The 19155-nt window shown below is 37.2% G+C and overlaps 1 protein-coding gene across 1 annotated transcript in view; it reads right to left on the reverse strand.

The window, feature by feature from the left end:
* Window positions 1-594: 594 nt before the first annotated feature.
* Window positions 595-19155, reverse strand: part of PIBF1 (progesterone immunomodulatory binding factor 1) — a 208844-nt gene continuing 190283 nt past the window's right edge. Inside the window, exons 17-18 of the mRNA XM_021697895.1 lie at window positions 9404-9577; window positions 595-785 (exon numbers count right to left, since the gene is read on the reverse strand). Of these exons, the coding sequence (XP_021553570.1) occupies window positions 735-785; window positions 9404-9577 (225 nt within the window). The 3' untranslated portion in view covers window positions 595-734. The remainder of the gene's footprint in view (window positions 786-9403; window positions 9578-19155) is intronic.

The following is a 19155-nucleotide window of genomic DNA, read 5'->3' on the forward strand; positions in this document are numbered from 1 at the left end:
GGAAAAACAGAGCCCAAAGAAACAATCACAGGGGCGCCTGGGTGGCTCAGTCGTTAAGCATCTGCCTTCGGCTCAGGTCATGATCCCAGGGTCCTGGGATCGAGCCCCACATCGGGCTCCCTGCTCTGCGGGAAGCCTGCTTCTCCCTCTCTCACTCCCCCCTGCTTGTGTTCTCTCTCTCGCTGTCTCTCTCTCTCTGTGAAATAAATAAATAAAATAAAATCTTTAAAAGAAAAGAAACAATCAGCAATTCATATCCACCTATTTATGTGATATCTGACCACCATTACTGGGCATTTGTAGTGTCTTCTACTAGATTTCACAAATGATTCTGAATTTTAAAAAATGTACAGTGTCTTGGTATTTCTGTTATGACTTTTAAACCTAGTATTTATATAGTTAGAAAATACACTCACCAATATGACAATATTTAGCCAAATATTTATAAGCCACATACTTTAAAAATGCATTGAGAATTATGAAAGCTCTAAAATTTAAATCAGAAGAGTATATATTTATTTTGTAACAAAACAGATAAAACCAAATACAAAGCATACTATTGTTTGCACTTCATACATGTTGATTATCATGCTGAAATCTGTTAATTTAACATTCAGTTAAAGTAAACTTTAGTCATTTAAAAAAATGCCAAGTACATGATTACGACAAACTTTTTGTTCATCAGAGTAAGAACTTCGGGAGTAAATAATGATAGAGCAAATCCGTCCAAAACACTAGGTCTTCATCTTTTCTTTCTTAGACCACTCTGGTGCTTCTTTTTTGGTCTGTTAAAAAAAAAGAAAAAAGAAAAAAACCCACAAAAATCAAGTAAAATGCTTATAAGGAAAATAAGAGAGGCAGTTCAGAGAACTAAGTACCTATATAATATTGGGGCTTTGTATGTAAAATTACAGTAAACAATTGCTTTTCTTAATTCAGAAAGATACTTAAGGGCAAAGGTTCTCTCTTTTGTCAGAAATAATCTCCCACCTGGTATGTCTGTAGAAAAAATATACATCTGTGTTTTCTGGCTCAAAGCCTGTATTTAACATATCGTACATAGGTAAGTATTTATGAATTGATTTTATTTCAAAGAGAATTATAAAAAAAAAAATCAAAGACGTGGATCTTTTCATTTGTATTATCTGTCTATATATGGATATTTATTCATGCAATGGATATTTACTAAAAAATTACTAGATCCAAATCACTGTACTTTGAGCTTCTGAATTGCTAAGTATTTGCCAGAGAACTTCTTAGCTTTACTGCTCAATCATTTCAATCTAAAAAGAGCCTTGCTGTACAGAGTAGTAACAAAAAAGAGGGGAGGTGGACTGTTACAGAAGAAAGCACTCAGAACTTCTTACAGAAGGCACTGATTCCTATCAAAACATCCTATTTTATACGATATATTACAATAAATATGCAGTTTACTTCTTTCCCACTTAGATCTGCTTCAAACTATGAAGGACCATATTTCTAAATATATGTATGTATGTGTAGGCATATAGATAAGTATGACAGCTTGTAATTTTATCTTTTTTATATTGTTTTATAGTTGATAGTTGATGTACAAACTGCAGGAAGTGACTTCAATGATCAGCTCCTCTTAACCTTATTCATGCTTTGGCCAACTCCAATTACCACTAACTAAGCTGGGAGACTCTCCTCCACTCCTGAATCTTTACACTATGGCTCTAACTTGAGCTATAGATTCTTTCACAGGATGGTCTCCATGGGTGACTGAAATTCAGTATGTCAAATGAACTCTCCCAATCCTCCACAGTCTCTGTCTCGGTGAATAGTATCACACTTTATTCGGTAATCTAAACCAGAAATATTTCATTCTTCTTCATCCTAGATTTCTTTTCACTTACTACATTCATTCTAAGCAGTCTAAAACTTAGCTTTTATTGAAATATCTTCTTAACTCATTCTGTTCCTATCTTGACCCCATTGGGCCTTCATTGTTTCTGGCTTGATTCCTGCAAGAGCTTCCTAATTCTGATCTGGCTCTCTCTTCAATTAATCATCCACAATTCTTCCAAGCTTATCTTTCTAAAGTGAAAATCTGTATTAAAACACTTCAGTATTTCCTTCTTATAAAGAAAGTTCAAAGTCCTTAGTATTTAAGGTAAAAGAAAGGCTCCTGGCTGGCTCAGTCGGTAGAGCATGCAACTCTTGACCTCAGGGTGGAGCCTACTTAAAAAAAAAAAAAAAAAAAAAAAAAAGATGGGGCGCCTAGGTGGCTCAGTCGGTTAAGAGTCTGCCTTCGGCTCAGGTCATGATCCCAGGATTCTGGGATCGAGTCCCACATCAGGCTCCCTGCTCAGTGGGGAGTCTGCTTCTCCCTCTACCCTTATCCCCTGCTCGTGATCTCTCTCTCTCTCACTAATAAATAAAGAAGATCTTAAAAAAAAAAAAAAAAAAGGGACACCTGGGTGGCTCAGGTTAAGCGGTTAAGCATCTGCCTTCAGCTCAGGTCATGATCCCAGGGTCCTGAGATCGAGTCCCACATGGGACTGCCTGCTGAGCAGGCAGTCTGCTTCTCCCTCTCCCTCTGCTGCTCTCTCTGTCAAATAAATAAAATCTTAAAAAAAAAAAAAAAAAGCATAATATTAAAAAAAAAAGGTCAAAGAAGCTTCCATGGCAAAATCAAGAAATCACTGGGAAGGCCAGATGTTGTCTGCTAAGAGAATTGAAAAGTAGCAGAGGCTGGGGCTCCTGGCTAGCTTAGATGGTGGATCATGCAACTCTTGATCTTAGGGTTGTGAGTTCGAGCCCCATGTTGGGTGTAGAGATGACTTAAAAAAAAAAAAAGTGGCGGGGTGCCTGGATGGCTCAGTTGGTTGAGTGTCTGTCTGAATCTTGGTTTCGGCTGAGGTCATATGATATTGGGGTCACACGATGGAGCCCAGAGTTGGGCTCTGTGCTCAGCAGGGAGTCTGCCTGGGATTCTCTTCTCTCCCTCTTTCTCTGCCATGTGTGTGGGCGCACGACCACGCGCGCATGAGCACTCTCTCTCTCTCTCTAATGGATGAATAATCTTTAAAAAAAAAAAGGTGACAGAGGCTAACTAAATCCAAAAGAAACCAAAGTACAAATCAGAATGCTATTAATTGGTAATAAGACATATAATTGTCATTTGGCCAGGAATGCCTGCTAGTTTTACCAGCACTCTTTCTTTTCTTTCCTTTTTTTTTTAAACAGTCGCAGACCATAAGAAGTCACAGTAAAACTGAAAAATTGCATGGTTCTCAGATAAACAGATGGAGAGGTTTTGGGTGACCAGAAAAGGTGAGCCAGCTAAAAGTCTAAGGTTCGCACAGTCTCAGAAGCACATCTATGCCAGTGTTTTTGAAACTGTAGGCCTCTTCAATTATAGCTCAATAAAACTTGAAGGAAAAAAAAAAGAAACCGTAGGTCCCCACCCATGAGTATGAAAATCAATTTAATGGGTAAAGACCAGAATTGAGGGAAAAAAAGTCAACAGGCTAGAATAGGATAGAAAACGTCAGAGTACCTGCCATAGCTGGGTTAAATTCTGTTTTGAGAAAGTGTGTGATCATCACTAGGTCACAATGTGAACTGGTTTTTAAACTGTGGCTCCTGGACAAAAAAAATCTGAAAGTAGCTTCTACAGACCAAGCTACAGACCTTCAAGCTTATAGTCAAGGGCAGAGAATTTGTACATCTGTGTTTTCTCATTCGACTGATACAAAAAATATTACTGCTCTGTGTACATGGGAAGAAGATAAATAAAACTTTCGATATTAAAAAGGAATCTTAAGATCCAAAAAGGACAGTACAAGAATTTCACTAGCAGACAATTCTTCCTGACTCCTTTTATCTGTGTTTGGTCCACTGCAGACCACCTCTCGCCTCCCCTCCCCACCAATACATTCTTTATCAGATGTGTTAATGAGGTAGATTTGCCACAATCAAGTGTGCCTCTTTCCAGGGATTAGCTGCTTTTCCACTGCATAAATTGACTTTTGAGATACTTGATCTCTCATAGGTTCCATTACATTGAAACCCTTTTTATATGTATATATGGCATATAGCTCTAATTTTTATGTGCTGGTTTAGGTTAATTGTATTTGTGATTTTATAAAGAAACAGTACGAATTAGTGAAAACTTTGGATTATCAGTTGAGGGTTAACAAACCTTAAGTAAACTGTACTCCAGATTTAGGGAAGAGCTCAGAGGGCTGTGGCAGAAACAAATGACAGGATTAACTGGAAACCTACCAGGATTAATCTACCATGTTACAATGTGATTCTGGAGATAAATAACTGATAAGATAGGTACTTTTGTGTCATCGACAAGCAGTCAACTAAAACATTAATATATTACTTGGGGATTCTAACACATTGAGAAAGTATTTTAAAATGAGAAAGAATGATGATAATACAGATATCATAAACCTGGTGGATTATTCCTGGAATCTAGAAAAAAAGCTAGAAATTAAGAATCTATTTGTGTTCAAACACCAGAAAAGTGCCACTTCTCTAAAGAAAAGAAAGATGCTGTCTAGTAGATATAACTTTGTTTTCCAAAAAAAGATATAAGCTGGGAATCACAGAAATAAATATTTAAAGAGTCTTCATAGGCAGGGCTCAACCTAAGCGAGTCTAGTTCAGCTGACCTGGCTTTCCTACCAACTAAATGAGAGACTGTCCCGTATCATTCGACCTTCACTGCCCTACTTCCATGCTCACAAAGAAATTCCTTATTTCTAAATTAGCTTACCAGATAAAGTACATCAGGAAGAAGCTGCAATTGGAACTCATGATGCTAGAAACTGAAAAGTTATTTTTTTTGAAATGTAAATATGCATAGCTACATATCTTGAGGTCTGAGCATACTTTGGTGAGATAAATCTAGATTCATCATCAAAAAAAGTGAGTCCAGAGTCTCAGTACAAATGTCACAAGGAAGCATTATAGGTATGATGAGCTGTTGATCCCCTCAGCCTCCAGAGATGGCTGGGGTCCCTTCAATCCACCAGCAAAGTTCATTTAACCTGGAGTGCCACACAAACGTGTGGTTATGTCTTGAGAAAGGTTGGGAGGCACAGAGTTCGCACACAACCCTGTAGTAAGGCTACCCCAGCGTGGCATCCTGTGTCACTTGTCTTAATACATCCAGTTGTATTCATTATATTACCATATTACAAATAACTGCTAAATTCATTTGTGATGAGAAAAACTGTTTTTATAACCTATCTACTTAGAAAAAATAATTTTTTAAAAAGATTTTATTTATTTATTTGAGAGAGAGAGAGAATGAGAGACAGAGAGCACGAGAGGGAAGAGGGCAGAGGGGGAAGCAGACCCCCCGCTGAGCAGGGAGCCCGATGTGGGACTCGATCCCGGGACTCCAGGATCATGACCTGAGCCGAAGGCAGTCGCTTAACCAACTGAGCCACCCAGGCACCCAGAAAAAATAATTTTTAAATTGCGGTAAAATACACATGACATAAAATTTGCCACCATTATCGTTTTTAAGTGTACAGGTCAGTGGCATTAAGTATATTGACATTGTTGTCCGACCATCATCACCATCCATCCACAACACCCTTTTCCTCGTGTGTAACTGAAATTCTGTCCCCGTTGAACAGTAGCTCCCCATGCCCCCAGTTCCTAGCAGCCACTGGTCCATTTTCTGCTTCTATGAATCTGACTACTCTAGGTATATCCCATCTATCTTTTTTTTTTTTAAAGACTTATTTATTTATTTATTTATTTATTTATTTGACACAGAGAGAGAGAGGAGAGAGAGAGACAGCTAGAGAGGGAACACAAGCAGGGTGGGCAGGAGAGGGGAAGCAGGCTTCCCATGGAGCAGGGAGCCAGATGTGGGACTAGATCCCAGGATCCTGGGACCATGACCTGAGCCAAAGGCAGACGCTTAACGACTGCGCCACCCAGGCGCCCATTGTCACTATTTTGAGAAAATAGTGACAATGATATGAATCCTGAGTAAAAATGCTGGTTTGGAAAAGGATGGTAGCAGAACACTAGAAAAAGTTAGTCCCATGCTGCTCTGGAAGGAAAAAGGAAAGTTGCTCCAAAGAGGATTAGAACAGCTCCAATTTTTTTCTAGAAAGGAGCAAGGTAAGGCTAGAGAAAAGGGCTAGCACAGCTTAAAAGCTACCTTGAGAGAGAAAGTAGGTGATTAGCGGGAATGAACTGGGTGATTATGAATGAAAGGGACTGAGTTGGTGCTGCCCGTTGTAGAAGTAGCACTAACCATAGTCTTGGGCACTAAGCACAGCAATGGGAGTTGCTGCTTTTCACTGTCCCTGTCCTTTTAGTGTTAACACTTAAGTATCCCACCCAGTAGAGTTTTAACAGCTAAGAAGGTAAGTAAATCAGGAAGGCACCTAACCATATCTTTTTTAAGTCCTCAATTCCAAATATTTATTGAGTATCAACTTTGTTCCTGAGCTGTGCAAGGCAATGGAAACACAGCTCCTATACTTACAGCACTTCCATTCCATGGCTCAATCTAGTCTTTGTTGCGGGCATTCAATGCCTGAAAAACAACTCTGCCCTGTGATTTTAATGGCCATAACTTGAGAAAGCTGTCTATCAAATGCACCTTTTGGGGTTCTCTTCATATATAAATTATCACATGGGTACTGCAAAAGGCTCATATGAATATAAAAGCATATAAAGACAAGTATCTCAAGCTCTTCTACATCACAGCTCTACCTCTACCCTACTGCCCCATTGACAGTTTTGTTTTCCTCATCTTTTCAATGCATATATGAACACACATCCATCCATCTATTCAGCATTAAATTTAGTATCAGGGAAAAATATCAATAGCAAATAATTTCAGCCAAAGGATCTGGAAGCAAATTAGAAATGTTTCCATTTTAGTTATAAAACTGTAAGATTGGGGCGCCTGTGTGGCTCAGTCATTGGGTGTCTGCCTTCGGCTCAGGTCATGATCCCAGGGTCCTGGGATCGAGCCCCACATCGGGCTCCCTGCTTGCAAAAGGCCTGCTTCTCCCTCTCCCACTGCCCCCCTGCTTGTGTTCCTGCTCTCACTATCTCTTTCTGTCAAATAAATAAATAAAATCTTAAAAAAAAAACAAAGATTATAAAATAACTAGATCTTATTTTCAAATACGTACATCATAAATTCCTTATTAACAAGATTAGATGAGATATAAGAAAAATGTTGCTATGGAAAATGGAAAATATTCAAAATAGTAACTATAAAAATTATAATGCCTGAAAAGAATAATAGCATATTAGTATAAAAGATGTCTAGACCTCATTTCATATGATCCCCCCCTCATTTTACAGATTAGAACCAGCTCAGAGTGTTTAAATGACTCTCTCCAGGTTACTCAGTCAATTCACATTAACAATTTTGCATTAGCACACAGTATTGATTTGACTGGTTTCCAGTATTAGCTCTCACTTTTTAGTAGGGTATAGCTGAGCTCATGCCTCTTTTTTATTTTTTTAAAGTAGGCTCCACACCCAACATGCGGCTTGAACTCATTGCCCTGAGATTAAGAGCTATATGCTCTACTGACTGAACCAGCCAGGCGCTCCTGAGCTCATACCTCTTTTGAAAAATTTTCCCTTATTATAAAAGAAATTAAGTTTATTAAAGAAAAAAAAACCCCAGAAAACACACATAGGCAAAAAGAAGGAAATAAAGACCACCCAATTAATACTTTATATTTTGAATCTTCTTAATTTTATTCTCACTGAATAACCTTATTTTGAGGTACTGGAGAAATTTTACTGTTAATTATATACTGGTTGTAGTCAGGATATCAGAATCAGGTTACCAGCCAAAGTCAGAAATGCAGGAGGTCAGGGTCAGAAGGAATAGTTCACTGCTTGGAACAGAGAAGGGTCAGAAAGGCAGATCAGAGGGTGTGACAGGCTTAAGTAATTGGCTATATCTTGTGGTTTTCATCTGACCTTACTTATCCCATCAACATCTATGTATTAGATTTTAATATAATAGACATATCATATTGTCTGCCATCATCTTAGCCCACTTTCTGAGCCATGGTCCTTTGGAATAAATAGCTCTAGGCAGCTTATTTGGTACCATGCGATTCCTGCTCACTAGTAAGAGCGGCCATTCAGTAGCCTGGCTAATAACCTTACCAAGACTTGCCACAAAGGCGTATCACCCAACAAAAATACGCTGCGCCAATTAGATTCTTGTTTTTGGAAAATACACAGAGAACTAGGTTATAAGAGAGTAGATGTGGGAAGGAAGTATGTCTCAAGACAAGAGGCCAAGAGCAAGTTAATGAGGAAGTGGAAACTATGAGTAAGCAGAAACTGGGAGAGAAACAAAGAGAAGCTGGTGTACCACCAGAGGAAAAGATCCCGGGACACAGCTGCGGAAATCCGGAAATCCGTATAGCTGCCTTGTTTCCTGGCTGGTCAATCTAGGCTTCCTGTTTTCTCTCTCCTGTCAGCTCAGTCTCCATTACCACCACATGGATCCTTACAGTAATTACCCCTTATTCCATCTAAATTGTAACTCTGTCATTTTTTAAGAAAGGATGTTGAACCATGTAATCACTAAGCAATCTCTCATATCACATTGATCTCGAGCAGCATTATCTGAATGTATAATGAAGTAGCTTAGATCAGAAGCTCCCATACTTGACCAATTATTATAATCATCTTGGAAGTTTTAAAAAACTAAGATTCTGGGGATTCACTAAATCAGAGTATCACAGAGAAAATCTGTCTGGTTTTGAGTGTCTGTTCAAATGGTAAAAATCACATTTCTTCTGGGAAATTAAAGCAAGGATGGGAAACCATGTTAAAGTGTAATATTTAATAATGTTACTATTTTGATTGTGTTGCCTTTTAATTTTTATTCTTGTTAAAACATTTTCAGTATTTTCTCTTTTAATCCAAATTTTTCTAGTTTTTTGTTTTTTGAATGATTACATGTACATTTCTACCTAAAGATGCATTTTAGTTTATGTTAATATGATTAGTTTTGTACTTTATGAAGAACCTCTTAGAGCAAAATATACTAATTTCAAAAAGAGGGGGAAGGAGATATTTTGCATGTCTTTTTAGTCTTAGGTAAATTAAAAATTTGTATGTTATATGAAATGTCCCTCTGATTCCCCTATGAGTCCTGAAGACTGGAGGAGGTAAATGCTAGATTAAGGCTCATTTCTGGGCAAGTCCAATATGTTAACTAAAAACCAACTATCAGTTGTAAGGTAGGTAATACATACATTCAGAAAAGGGATTAATAATAGATCTCTCAAGGCCTTTTAATAAAACTGAAAATTAGTTTAAAGCCAATAGGAATAAGAGGTAAGAAACTTAAATATACTTATGAAAATCAGAGATATTAAAATTCTAAGTTAATATTGGTTGTACTTACAAAGAGTGTTGGTTTGGGTATAAATATATTGTCTTCATGTTCTCTGGGCACATTTAAAGTCTTTGATTTATGATTCTCTGTCATATTTTTTGCATCTGTTTTAGTAAGAAGTAACTGGTCCTCAGAGTGCTTACTACGCATATTGGTGACAATCTGTTTAATTGCTGCCAATTCCTGTTGATAGATGAAAACAGAAGATAATGGCAAGTGTGATTTTAGCAAGCAGACTAAAAATGATGGATGGTAAAACATTTATTTTTATTCTTGAAGTAGAAGAAACATTTGAGCCAATCACTATATGAATGAGGAGAGCTATGAAACTAACAACATGTCAATGTACAATGCTGCACATAATTATCGATTCATACCATTAGTATTTTTAGGATGGTAAGTGATAAATATATCATTCCATGATCTAGTGGGCCCCTGATTTTTCTGCATATTGGGATCGCCTGTGGCACTTCAAAAACTACTGATGTCTGTGTCCCACCTGCAGAGACTGTGAGTAACTGGGAAGGAGATGGCCCTGGCTTTGGAATTTTCTAAAGATCTCCAAGTGATTCTAACTGACAAACCTCGGACCCACTGGTGGAGCTACTTTCCGCCGAAGGTTTTCTACACCTGTTTGTTGAGTAGACGATTTAGGCACTTAATTTTTTCTCTTCCTCCTCTTCAATTATCCCATTTCCTTTTGAAGTTTTATAAGAAGATGGTAGGGAAAAAGAGTCCAAAACTCTTTTCCTTGCCTACTAATCACCAGTTCAAACCTTAAATTTAATACAACTTCAGGATTTCTTCAATCATGTCATTCCCCATTCTTTTACAAATGAAAACTGGAGTTGGCTTTAGCAGTTGCTGTTTGAACTAAGAATTAATTATGCTGAACTTGATAAAGAGCTCAGATCACAATTTTCAGTCATTCCCCTTCTCAGTCTATTTTGTCTTTTATTTCTCCCCACAGTCAAACTGTTAGCATCTAACACTACTTAGTGGATATTTATGATTAATTACTAAATTCATTCAATCAAATACAAGCATGTGGAGAGAGGACAGATTAAACTCTCCTTTACCTTATTATCTGTAGAATAGTGGTGGGCTATGTTGGAAGTCATTTTTTCCCTATTATTTTATTTCATTTTCATGCCAAGACACCAAAGTTATGGTGACAGAGAGCTGTTCTGCTCCCTTCTACTAATCTGTTTATAGACATCAGCTCTGGGTCAGAGCAAGTTCCTACAGGCCTTTCTTTTTTTTTTTCCCCTGGCTGTCATTAGTTCTATTTAGAACCATCTAGCTTGAGTGGGTATTTTAAACAGAGCTGTTGAGTTCAAGCCACCAAATCTTAGGGCCAATAGAGGAGCTGGATGAAATGGTGCCAGAATCCTTTTTCTCCTTTCTGAAGTCCTGGGGTTGGCTTGGCGGATGCACATGAGAATGTGTGCACCTTCAGACACTGACAATCTGCTATAATATCATTTGAGCCTTTTGAGGGATCTTTCTGCTTTCAAGATTATGTTATGTCATTTATATGCTCTCCATAGTGAGGTACATAATCACTGATTTGATTTTAAACATGTCTGGTATTACGGTAGATTTTAGCTCCTCTTCTATTTACCACTATAAGGAGAAGGGGAAGGGGAGATGATGGGCTCTCAGGCTATTGAAAGAAAACTTTCTCTCTGAAAGAACCTATGTTTACTTGCCTAACTTTTGTATCTTGGCATGAAGATAAAATAATAGGAAAAAATAACCTTTAACACAACCTACTACTAATCTACAGATTAGTAAGGTAAAGGGAATCATATTTGTTGGGGAAGGGGACAGGTGGGGCAATGAGGATGAGGAGGGAGAAGAGGAAGGAGGTGCAGGTACATTAGGCAGAGGGCTTTGGCGCCTAAGTGCTGGGGAGGAGGGCGTCATTTGTTTCTCTTTGCCTTCCTTCTGCTGCTGGTAGAGGAGCAGTTACAGGAAACAGCTCATTCCTGACGCTGGTCAGGAGACAGAAGGGAAATTCATAGGTCTTTGCTTCATCCAGACTAGGATCACCTCAATTTAGGGTGTTGGCACAGTCTACTTTCATTCTTCTGGCTGCATTAGACAATGTTAGCATGGTTTCTGAAATGCAGGTAAAGAACACTGTACAAGTAACACAGTTCTATAAAATTCCCACTACAAAAATACAGCTACAATGGATACCAAGAGAACATGTAGAAAAATTTTGCTCAGTTTTATTATGTTGGGTTACATAAATGATCCATCCCTTTTATACCAATGGTAAATTTGGGGAATGAAAATTCCACTTTAACATCAAATAGTATCCACAATACCATCATGTACTGAACACACAGAAAGCCAAGCACATGTACTGGAAATATTTTAGCATTAGGTTAGAAGTCAAAGACACATCTATTCCTGACTCTGTTACTCACTATGTAAACTTAGGCAATCTACTCTGGTTCAATGAGCTTCAGTTTCCTAATTGATAAAATGTATGCTTGTGTTACCTTTTTGGCTATTCGCCAGTCTGATAAGTGAGTATGTTTATTTTGCATTTCTTCTATTGAGAGGTTGAGCGGCTTTTCATATATTTAAGGGTATTTGATATTCTTGGTCCATTTTTCTCCTGGGTGATTGGTCATTTTCTTACACATGTCAAGAAGCTCTTTATATGTTAGAGATTTTAGCCCTTTGTAATATGAGTGGGAGGCCCCCCCCTTTATCTTTTATCTATGTTTATGCTTTTTTTTTTTTTGGCTATGCCAAACTTTCGGATTCTCATGTAGCTGAATATGTCAATCTCTCATTTTACAGCCTTCTCTGTGTTTTCTTCTTCCATTTTCCTCAAGTTACTTTTATGCTTTCTTTTTCTTTTCCTTTTCAAACGTTTAGACCTCTGATCTGTTTGAAGTTTATCCTGGATTATGGTGAAGGGTGTGGATTCGACATCTTTCCCCCAAAGCTATTCTGTGATAACATTATGTACTCACCCATTTCAGATGCTTATCTTTATCATACACTAAACTTCCATAAGTAGATGATTTATTCCTGGACTTTTAAATTCTATTCCAATAGTCTGTCAGTTCATACAGCCATGTCACACTGTTATAATGTTTAATGATTTGGATATATTTTTGGCTCTATTCTTAGAGATAAGGGTGGACTTACATTAAATTAAAAGAAAAACTTAGAAGAACTGACTTTTATGATATTGAGTCTTTCTATCCATGACAATATTTTAATAGATCTTTCACCAACATTTTTGGCATAAACTGTCATGCTCTTACTGGTATTATTATTATAAATAGAATGGTTGTAATTATGAGATCTCAATTCTCAGACTGACAAAACAAAAATAAATAAACCAACATTAACATATACGAGCTAGAAAACTTACTCGTCACTACAAAACAGAATCGTTTGGTAAGATGAAGTCACCTTGAGATCTTCTGGTTTGTTCCTGATCTGGTTTGGTTCTTACCATGTTCTTGTCTGGCTCTTGATTATTGGCTCATTTCTCCTATTTAAGATTCTGCTATTATTGTTTGGACTTGACTTTTGCATTTCATTTCCCTAGCTTTTGATTCTGCTTTTCTCTGGTCTTAAACCATCCTTTTCTGATTGGTCAGTAGGGTTATTTGTACTTATATTTAATGACTTACAAATACTGTTCACTGCAGAGCAGAGAGTGTGATTAGAAGCACAAGAAAGGAACCTCTGTTCAAAGGAGAATGTTTCAAGCATCATGTTCAATTGAATTCTTTTTCTTACATCACATCTATTGCTCAAAATCATGCCATTTACTTGGGTTCCTATTTGTACTCTGACTTTCTAAAAGAGATTTCCCTCCTCCTTAGAGTTCCTGCCTTTTATTATTTTTTTTTCTCATTGATGGAAACACTATATGCCTTTTCCCATATTACCTAAGATTATCTAGCTTCTTAATCATGCTATTTATTAGCTGGGTTCAATTTTGTAGACTGCTTTTAAGACTGATGCCCAGTTATTATTCTGAAATTTCTTTTATTACTTTATTTCTTTATTATTTATCTTGGCAAGTTCCATTATTTCTGAGAGGGTACTGTGGAAGAAAGTATTGTGCTTTTCTTCAGGACTTTGATGGTATTATTTCGTTATTTCCTAAAGTCAAATTTCTGAGAACTATGATGCCAAGCTGATTCTTATTTCATTTCTGTTTTTTTTCTTTCCCAAAGTTTTTTTTTTATTATTATTATGTTCAGTTAGCCACTGTATAGTACATAATTAGTTTTTGATGTAGTGTTCAATGATTCATTAGGTAAGTATGACACCCAGTGCTTATCACAACATGTGCCCTTCTCAATACCCATCACCCTATTACCTCCTCCCCCCACTCTCTTCCTCTCTGTACCCTTCTCCTGGCATTTTTACTTATAATAATTTCATGATTTTTATTTTAGCAATTTTTTTAATTTTAGCAATTTTTGAAAATAAAATATCACCAATTTTTTTTTGTTGTTCTCTGTTTCTTATTTTATAGAAATACTACTTTCTCAAATTTTTCTGAAAAAACGAATTACCGCTTGTAAGTTCTTTTCTGCTGTGGAGTTTTGTTTTTGTTTTCTTTGGAGAACAGGGTCAGTTTCTCTGTTGTGATTTTTTTCCCTTTTGTGTTAATTATTAATTTTCTTCCAGTTTCTGACAGTCTTTGGTGTGTGTTCCAAATTATGAACAAAGAACCAGATTAAAAGTTTTCTTTCTGTTTTTCATTTCATTCATGTGAACGAAACAACTGAGTACTCTCTCTGAATACGTGGACGAGAAAATCTGTTTAGTAGGCTTCACTGTAGGGCTCATGCAGAAAGCAGGCTCTCTTCTCCAAAATGTCAAAATGTAGACTGCCCTAATCTGGCGTCCTTTATTTTGGCTGTTTTAGCCTATTCTTGGCAAATGCTCCATTAATTTCTCAAAATATTTTTTAAAATTCCCATTTTTCAAAATTATACAAGCATTACCTGTTCATTGTAAAATTCAAATACTGTAAAAGTGACATGCCCCAATCCTCTTTCCCTTTAACCACTAGTTTGAGATATTTAAATATTATTCTACATACATAGTCTGATTTATAATAATAGTCATTAATTCTGACACTTTTATGCTGTTTTTCAAAGAGCTAATAGTATATATGTTATAATCTAGTATATCAAATACATAAAAAAATTACAGTTTCAAGAATGATGAACCATTCATTAAAATTAACAACTCTAGAATTGCATCTGGCTATACAATTGAGACTTAGGACAAAACTGAAATAAAATGAAACAATTAAAACCACATCACAGTAAAATAATTACTATCAAAATGGAAGAATTAAGGGCAAGGACATTCTTATGAATCTTCCAGATGATGATGAGGAGGAGGAGGAAGAGGAAGAGGATAACGACTCTTATTGCATAAATAATCTCTATAAAAGAGATAAACTGCTTTCTTGAATCCCAAATCACATATCTTGGCCATTTAATATAAACTATTTGCACAGAGTGGTGGTATATTAAAACAGCTCAACTGCAGAGCAGCTGCTTAACACTATTGCAGAGCTGATGCCAATAAATTGCTGAAAGTTGTAAACTCTGCAAAGATGCTGGCAAGGGGACACATAGATGGCATTTCTTGATGAAAATAGCTCTGACAAGTATAATGCAAAGTATGTGCTCCACGGGAGGTCAAATGTAAGTGTTTCTGCATAGGAATAACAAGGTATCCTGGTTAACAAGTCTGGTAATTCTGTGCATCTTTCTTACTTGAGGTAAACAGGAGGTAAAAACCAACCTTGTTTTAAACCAAGTACATACATATTTTGGATATTTAAATTTCATCTGAAAGGGTATTTAAAAAACATTTTATTACGGAAACTTTCTAATATGTGAAGAATATATGAAGCTCTCAGTTCTACTGCCCAACTGTAACAATGGTCAACATTTTGTCCATATTGTTTTTTAAAACAGCTTTAGTGAGATATAATTCATAACCATACAGTCATCCATTTAAACTGTGTAATTCAATGGTTTTAAGTATATTCATGGATATGTGCACATTACATCATAGTCAATTTTAAAACTTTATTACCTCAAAAAGAAACCTGGATTCCTTTAGGAATTACTCTTCAATCTCACCTTCTTCTCAACTTCCCAGCTCTAAGCAACCACTAATCTACTTTCTGCCTCCATAGATTTCCCTGTTCTAGACGTTTCATATGAATGGAATCATAATATATGTAGTCTTTTGTTACTGGCTTCTTTCACTCAGCATAATGTTTTCAAGGTTCATCCATGTTATAACATATATCAGTACCTCATTTCTTTTTATGGCCAAATAATACTCTACTGTATGGCTATACCATATTTTGTTTATCCATTCATCAGCTGATGGACATTTGGGTTGTTTCCACTTCTTAGCTGTTGTGAATAATGCTGCTATAAACATTCATGCACAAGTTTTTGTGCGAACATGTTTCATTTCTCCTGGGTATATACCTAGGAGTAGATTGCTGGGTCATATGGAACTCTGTTTAGTTGTTTGAGGGACTGCCAGACTATTCTGTCAACCATGTTTTATCTATTTCCTTACCAGTTTTTCTGAAATATTTCAAAGCAGATTTCAGACCTGCAGATCATTTCACTTACAAATACTTTAGTAGAGATTTTTAATACATGATTTTTGAGGATGTTAAAATATACCCTGAATGTCAATGCCACTACACTCTAAACAACGGACAAAGCAGATTTTGTATATGGCAGAACTGTGAGAGAATTGTTCTCAGTATCTACAACTGCAAACTCCTATTTTTCAGTCCCTCCCTCAGTCTTCCCATCGAAATAACTTGCTCCCATTTGTAGGATAACCTTTCCCTGGGGTTGTCCCTTTGCCTCAAGGGGAGAATATGAAGTTTTTAGGTGTGGGGAGAGGAAGAGAGAGGACAAGAGCTAACATTCACTGAGTATCTACTATGTGCTGGGCTTTGTGCTACGTATTTTATACAATAATTTAATCCTCTTCCAGGGGCGTCTGGGTGGTGCTTTTGGTTGGGTGTCTGACTCCTGGTTTCAGGATCATGAGATTAAGCCCCATGTCGGGCTCTGCTGCTTAAGACTCTCTCTCCCTCTCCCTCTCCCCCCACTGTACTCACTCTCTCTCTCTCAAATAAATCTTTAAAAAAAATAATAATTTGGGGCGCCTGGGTGGCTCAGTTGGTTGAGCGACTGCCTTCGGCTCAGGTCATGATCTCAGGGTCCTGGGATCAAGCCCCACGTCGGGCTCCCTGCTCAGCAGGAAGCCTGCTTCTCCCTCTCCCACTCCCCCTGCTTGTGTTCCCTCTCTCACTGTCTCTCTCTCTCTGTCTAATAAATAAATAAAATCTTAAAAAAGAAAAAAAAAATAATAATTTAATCCTCTTCCAAATACCAAGAGGTAAATATTACTTCAATTTTGAAGATGAAGAAACAAGCTTAGAAGGTTTTAAGAAATTTAGCCAAGTCCATTAGTTACTAATAAGTGAAACCAGTTTTCAAATGTAGGTCTTTCTGCGTTCAAAGCTGTCATTATTTATAAAATAGTGCATCTATCTTCTATCAAAGGCTTTGATACACACATACAAGTTCAGGTTTGGAAGGGATCTTCAAGTTATTTAACCCGGCCTCTATACAAAACAAAACAAAACAAAACAACAGCAATAACAACAACAAAAAAAGCAAAACAAAACAAATAAAACGAGTTCCTTATAATTTCTACTCTTAGGTTTTAATTCCAGCCTTTGGAGATACGTATAACAAGTCTATTACTGCCTCTTTCACATGCTTACTTTGAATTTCTTAGATTTCTCGAAATCATTTCTTCTGTAAACACCCCCAGTTCATTTGTACCTATTATGACTAAAAAGAATTCTTGAATTCTTTCACCATCCTGATTGTTCTCCTCAGAATACCTTCTAGTATTGAAAAGTTTTGGGCCTAGAACAACAAAGAAAGGAGTCTTGGCCAGAGCAGAGCGGAATAAGATCTAGCTACTCCTTATTCTAAAGCATTTAAGATGACATTCACATTTTTGGAACCATACCTTATCTATGACTGAAAGCTTAGCGAGAGCTCAAGTATATACATGAATGAGAGACAACTGTGCTGTCATAGCCTAAGGGACATAACTAATCACCTGGTACATTCTTTCCTGAACTTGGATATAATCTAAGGTCATGCTCAACAGTGATCCAGGTAGAGGAAGCTAGTATTAACACAATAAAGTAGGCCCCTGAGTTGAAATCACTGCCATGGTTGCCGTAACAGAAGTGTGGGCCCTTTGATTCTGTTCTCATTGGCTTGTACACACCCTTTACGTCGTCTGATTGCTGGATAGTGTATCTTGGGACTTCTGACTGCTCTGCCTTCCAGTACTCATGCTCTCTTGGTGCCCCACTCTCCCTCTGTAACAGTATTCATCTAGTTGCTGTCTAGTTTCTGGCCTTTACTATCTCAGTATAATCTGACAGGTTTTGATGCATATTCTAGCTGATTTCCATCATCGACATCAGACTCTAAACACTGTGCTCTACTTTGAGGACCTGTTTCCAGAATACGGCTCACTCCAGTGCCTGTACTTTCTCCATGTTGTATTCCCAGCCTTCTCGTAGTGTTAGCTCCCTAATATGTGATCAGTGACTTAAGTTTATATCAAAATACTGCCAATATGGTACCTGACAGGATTATGATATAATTACCTCGTATCGTTAATCTCTCCTGGCCACCACACATTTCCAGAGACCTATTTTATAGCTTTGCAGTTTTGTGTGTCTCCTCACGTTCTAGAATCGTTGGGCTTCTTAAAAACTGCTACAATTCTAAGAGAATCATAAAAACACAGGGATAGAAATGATAGCAAGAGGTCTTTACTTGTTCCTCACTGATTAAAAAAAAAAAGTCAGAGAAATGTACTATTTTTTTTTTTTAAAGATTTTCATTTATTTGACAGAGAGAGGGAGAGAGAGCACAAGCAGGGGGAGTGGCAGGCAGAGGGAGAAGCAGGCTCTCCCCACTGAGGAGGAAGCCCGATGTGGGGCTCAAATCCAGGACCCTGGGATCATGATCTGAGCTGAAGGCAGATGCTTAATCGACTGAGCCACCCAGGTGCCCCTGTACTTACTATTTAAAAGAAAATATGCCAAACTTCTAAAATACGGTGGGAAGGGACGCCTGGGTGGCTCAGTCGGTTAAGCGTCTGCCTTCAGCTCAGGTCATGATCCCAGGGTCCTGGGATCGAGTCCCGCATCGGGCTCCCTGCTCCGCGGGGAGCCTGCTTCTCCCTCTGCCTCTATCTCTCATGAATAAATAAATAAAATCTTTAAAAAAAAAAAAAATAAAATAAAATAAAATACGGTGGGAAAAAATATATTTCATTCTAAAATACAATATCAGAAAAACTAGATAATAACAAGCCTATACAATACCTAAGAGATGTGAAAAATGTTAAAAGGGCATTATACACAGATAAAATACTTTTATGATCAGATATTATATTGCTTCACATAAGAGTTTCACTTGCAAGGTACAACAAAGATATCTGTAATTTTAAAGATGATGAAAAAGATTAAAGAAGCCAAAATACTTATGAAACTCAAAATAATTTAACCTAGTTCTACTAAGTTCTGTACAAGTCCACATAAACATAGAGGTCCACAGAGTACAATCTAAGAGAAATTCATGTGTCTTTTATGCAATTCAAAATCAAGG

The sequence above is a fragment of the Neomonachus schauinslandi genome, chromosome 3, assembly GCF_002201575.2.
Source record: "Neomonachus schauinslandi chromosome 3, ASM220157v2, whole genome shotgun sequence".
NCBI lineage: Eukaryota > Metazoa > Chordata > Mammalia > Carnivora > Phocidae > Neomonachus > Neomonachus schauinslandi.